Consider the following 5,154-nt stretch of genomic DNA (forward strand, 5'->3'; position numbering starts at 1 on the left):
CACCAAGCTGGGGGCAGTAGTTGATCTGCTCGAGGGTAGAGAGGCTCTGCAGAGGGACCTCGACAGGCTGGACAGATGGGCAGAATCCAACGGCATGAGATTGAACACATCCAAGTGCCGGGTTCTGCACATTGGCCACAACAACCCCATGCAGAGCTACAGGCTGGGGTCAGAGTGGCTGGAGAGCAGCCAGGCAGAGAGGGACCTGGGGGTGCTGGTCGATGGCAGGCTGAACATGAGCCTGCAGTGTGCCCAGGCAGCCAAGAGGGCCAATGGCATCCTGGCCTGCATCAGGAACAGTGTGGCCAGCAAGAGCAGGGAGGTCATTCTGGCCCTGTACACTGCACTGGTTAGGCCACACCTCGAGTACTGTATCCAGTTCTGGGCCCCTCAGTTTAGGAAGGAGGTTGACTTGCTGGAACGAGTCCAGAGAAGAGCAACAAAGTTGCTGAGGGGTTTGGAACACAGCCCTGTGAGGATAGGCTGAGGGAGCTGGGGTTGCTCAGCCTGGAGAAGAGGAGGCTCAGGGGTGACCTTATCACTCTCTACAACTACTTGAAGGGAGGTTGTCTCCCAGGCAGCCAGTACCAGAACAAGAGGACACAGTCTCAGGCTGCGCCAGGGGAGGTTCAGGTTGGATGTTAGGAAGAAGTTCTACACAGAGAGAGTGATTGCCCTTTGGAATGGGCTGCTTGGGGAGGTGGTGGAGTTGCCGTCATTGGAGGTGTTCAGAAGGAGACTTGATGGGGTGCTTTGTGCCATGGGTTAGCTGTTTGGGTGGGTTGGATTGGTTGATGGGTTGGACACGATGATCTTGAAGGTCTCTTCCAACCTGGTTTGGTTTATTCTAAAAATATTTTTAAAGTTTTTTTTCTTTTTTAATGTTATTATTTTTATTTTTTAAATTTTATTTTTAATTTTAATTTTTATTTTAAGTATTTTATTTTTTAAAGTATTTTTCTTAATTTTAATTTTTAATCCAATTTTTAAAATTTATTATTTTTTGATCTTATATTATTTTTTAAAAAATATTTTAATTATTTTTGTATGCTTGTTTTCAATTTTTAAAAATTTATAAATTTAAAAAATATATTAATTTTTTATTTAATCTATTTTTAATTTTTTTAATTTTATTTTGTTTTGCTTTTATTATTTTTTTACCTTTAAAAATATTTTTTACATAATTTTTATTTTTATTTTATTTTTTAATATTTTAATTAATTTTTAATTTTTTAAATGTTAATTATTATAAATTTAATTTTTAAAATCTAATTTTTAATGTAATTAATGTTTTTAATATGCCTTTTAAATATTTTTCTTTTGTTGTTATATGCATTTTTTGGTCTATAATTTTTAATAATTTTTTAGATAATTTTATTTTTCTTTTAAATCTTTTTTTATTTATTGATTTTTTTATAGCTTTTAGTTTTTCTTGAATTTTATTGAACATAATGTAATCTTGTATTAATTAATTTTTTATGTTATTTCATAATATAATTTTTAAATTAAGTTTTTCATTAAATTTAATTTTTTTAATTGTTTTTTTATTTTAGTTTTTGCCTTTTTTATTTTCTTTTTAAACTTTTTTGTATTTAATATTTTATTCTTATTTTTAATTTTAAATTTTTGTAAATTTTTTTCTAATAATCCTTATGTGTTTTGTTAATAGTTATTTTTTGTTAGTAATCCTTATGGTTTTTTGTTTGTTTTGTTTTTTTAAAATTATTATTATGTTAAATTGTTTTTATATTAAATATTTTTCTTTCTTTTTTACAATTTTATGTATTATTATTATTATTATTATTATTATTATTATTATTATTGCTATTATTGCTATTATTGCTATTATTGCTATTATTGTTATTTTTTTATTTTGTACTTTTCCTTTGTAGTAGTACTTTGTGCTATTAGCCAAACACCAAACTTAGGTGCGAGAGGCAATGCGCCAGAATGGACTCTCTAGTCTGTCTATTAGCTGAGGAAGGAGGTGGATGTGGAAAGTTTAATCCATCTGATTGGTGCCTAAAGACTGAGGACAGTGGGGAGGCAGCAATAAAATATAGCCACCAGCAGCAGGGAAACAGCTCATGGGCCAGTCCAAACCTGGGAAGGACTGGAATGGGACAAATTGTCTTGGTTGCCTGGTGGGCCATGGGTCAAACGAGTGTAATTCTTCTCTCTTTGTGCAACAGCAGCTCTAATCTTTCTACCATGTCTGATACCCTGGTTTGTATGGCTTATCCATCCTGCAGTCAGGCAGGTGCAGGTTGTAGCCAGATCATGTGAGCCAGAAAAGGCTATAAAAAAGAGCAGTATGATGTATCTGCAAATAAGACCAACATCAGAAATGAGCCAAGAGGAAAGGATTAAGTTAATGATGAATGAATATTGTGAAGACAATTATTAAAGCAAGGAGAGGAGGGGTTGATGGGATTAAAAGGAGGGAGTGTCTTTACAAAGGAAGAATTGGCTAAGAGGGAGTTGGAAGAGAAAGGGAGGAACCAGACAGTTCACCTTCTCTATGTGCATGTAAATCACAAAGGGGCCTCTGCTAAGTCCCTTCCCTTGAACCTTGCTGTAAATCAGCAGGGGTCTGTCCGAAGATAGCAGACACTGAACACAGCCTGAACTGCTGAACTTTTAGGCCAGAGCACAGGCTTAACAGACTACTGAATGTTAACTTCTGCACCCAGAGAAGTGGAGAACCTAATTTAAATGAGCATAGGATGTATGAAGCAGGGAGGGTTCATGTGAAGGGGGACATGTAGCAGGGGTTTTGGGAAAGACTAAATCCTGAGCACCTGAGACAGTGGGGAAAGGGAGAGGGAGGTTTGTGCCCAGAAATGTAGGATAAAAGGGGAGCTGTGCCTTCAGCAATGAGAGAGACCCCCACAGGGAGCTGTCCTGTGGACTCTGCCTTTATTCAAATAAAGTTTTACAAGACTCCTCTGTCTCTGTTATGAATTTCTAGATGGGAAGAATTTTTCCTTGCATGTTGCACACACAGGGAGCACAGCTGCTTCTATCTGCCGTCTCTGGGTCACAGCAGACAGGCCAGCACTGAATCAGAAATGGTCTGAAGAATGACTCTGGCAGGGAAACAACATTCTCACAAGGGTAACAGCACCAGCAGTAGCCAAAAAGAGAGAAACCAGACTGTGAGTGACATCAGAACTGCTCTGCAGGAAAGGACAAAGAGTTTATTGTTTCTGAAAGCATCCAGGGATCAGTTTGCTCAGGGCAGCCTTGAGGTCCTGGTTCCTCAGGCTGTAGATGAGAGGGTTCACTGCTGGAGGCAACACTGAGTACAGAACTGACATCACCAGGTCCAGGGATGGGGAGGAGATGGTGGAGGGCTTCAGGTAGGCAAAGAAGGCAGTGGTGATAAACAGGGAGACCACAGCCAGGTGAGGGAGGCAGGTGGCAAAGGCTTTGTGGCGTCCCTGCTGAGAGGGGATCCTCAGTACTGCCCTGAAGATCTGCACATAGGACACCACAATCAACACAAAACAGACAAAGATTAAAGAGGCACTGGCCACAATAAGCCAAACTTCCCTGAGGTAGGATGTGGAGCAGGAGAGCTTGAGGATCTGGGGGACTTCACAGAAGAACTGGTCCACAACATTGCTCTGGCATAGGGGCAGGGAAAATGTATTGGCTGTGTGCAGCAGAGCATAGAGAAAGCCAGAGGCCCAGGCAGCTGCTGCCAGGTGGAGACAAACTCTGCTGCCCAGGAGGGTCTCATAGTGCAGGGGTCTGCAGATGGCAATGTAGCGATCGTAGGACATGGTGGTGAGGAGAAAATACTCCGCATTAATTAGGAATATGAAAAAGAAGATTTGGAGAACACATCCTGCATAGGAGATGTCCCTGGTGTCGCACAGGGAATTGGCCATGGATTTTGGCACAGTGGTGGAGATGGCACCCAGGTCAAGGAGGGCAAGGTTGAGGAGGAAGAAGTACATGGGGGTGTGGAGGTGGTGGTCCCAGGCTATGGTGGTGATGATGAGGCCATTGCCCAGCAGGGCAGCCAGGTAGATGGCCAGGAAGAGGCAGAAGTGCAGGAGCTGCAGCTGCCTTGTGCCTGGGAATGGCAGGAGGAGGAAGTGGGTGATGGAGCTGCTGTTGGCCATCTGCTGCCTCTGGCCATGGAGACCTGTCCAAGGAGGGAAAGGCAATGACAAGTTAGGGCACACTTCTCTCAGCCTCATTGTAAGCCCTGTCCCTGAGCTGCATGAGGAATGGATCAGCTCAGTCCCATCACTACCAACCCATGGCAGAGTTCATCACAGCTTCAAATGCAGCAGGGACCCAGAATTGCCATGAAGATTCCTCTGGTGTCAGAACAGAAAATTACCAACAGCCCAATCCCAGGGAATGAGAGTCCCATGGAGAGGTGGAGAAACAGGGACCAGGCCTGTAGTGCTGCAGAGACGCTGAAGGGAAGAGAGGAAGGCAGAGGGGGCTGGGAGTGAAGCCTTCTCCTTACCCAGCTCTGCTCACTGCTGCTCACAGGATGGAACTGAAGGGCTTTGATCCTCCTTCTGTGTGCACACTCCAGGAGCCTTCAGCTGAGCGTCAGCTGCTGAGATGGAGATGCCTCCAGGAGCTACAGCTGCAGTGTCCTGCACCCACAGCCTCACTGTGTCAGTGACTGCAGTGACTTCTCCAGTGAGCTCTCAGTCACCCTCCCAGTCCTGGCAACCTTGAAGCTCTCTCTGCCTTCCTCATCTCTCTGAGATCCTCTGGCAGTGTCCTCAGCCCTGCTGTGCAGAGGAGCTGCTCCTGGCCAGAGCCATCTCCTTCAGCACTGCCTGCTTGCCAGCAGCTCCCTCCAGCCCAGGAGTGCGGCCCAATTGGGCAGCAGAGGACCAGCCCATGGTGTTTTAATACCAGCTTGGTTGGCTTTTGGTGCCCTCTAAACCTGAGGGACTGAGAGGAAGCTGATGAAACCTCTCCAGAAGTCAAAGTCAGATTCAAACTCTGAAGTTTCTTCTACTCTTAATGGGTCCCAGTGAAGCATACTGGGAAGGTGTCCCCAGGGTCTGGTTAGAGCAGAAGGAGAGAGTGGATGCAAGGAGGCACTGAAGCATCTCCAGGCTGTGGTGAGAGCAGAGAACTGAGGCAGTGCTGACAGGTCAGGACAAGCAGCTC

The 5,154-nt window shown here is 43.7% G+C and overlaps 1 protein-coding gene across 1 annotated transcript; it reads right to left on the reverse strand.

Moving 5' to 3' along the window:
• Positions 1 to 3,230: 3,230 nt before the first annotated feature.
• LOC137460474 (olfactory receptor 14J1-like) lies at positions 3,231 to 4,133 on the reverse strand (the record flags this gene model as incomplete). The annotated part of the gene is made up of 1 exon (XM_068170804.1): positions 3,231 to 4,133. A coding segment is annotated over exon 1 (903 nt), but the record flags the coding sequence as incomplete, so codon positions are not given.
• Between the last annotated feature and the right edge of the window lie 1,021 nt (positions 4,134 to 5,154).

The sequence above is a fragment of the Melanerpes formicivorus genome, unplaced genomic scaffold (assembly GCF_026170545.1).
Source record: "Melanerpes formicivorus ecotype bairdi unplaced genomic scaffold, bMelFor1.0.p_v2 SCAF_625, whole genome shotgun sequence".
Taxonomy (NCBI): domain Eukaryota; kingdom Metazoa; phylum Chordata; class Aves; order Piciformes; family Picidae; genus Melanerpes; species Melanerpes formicivorus.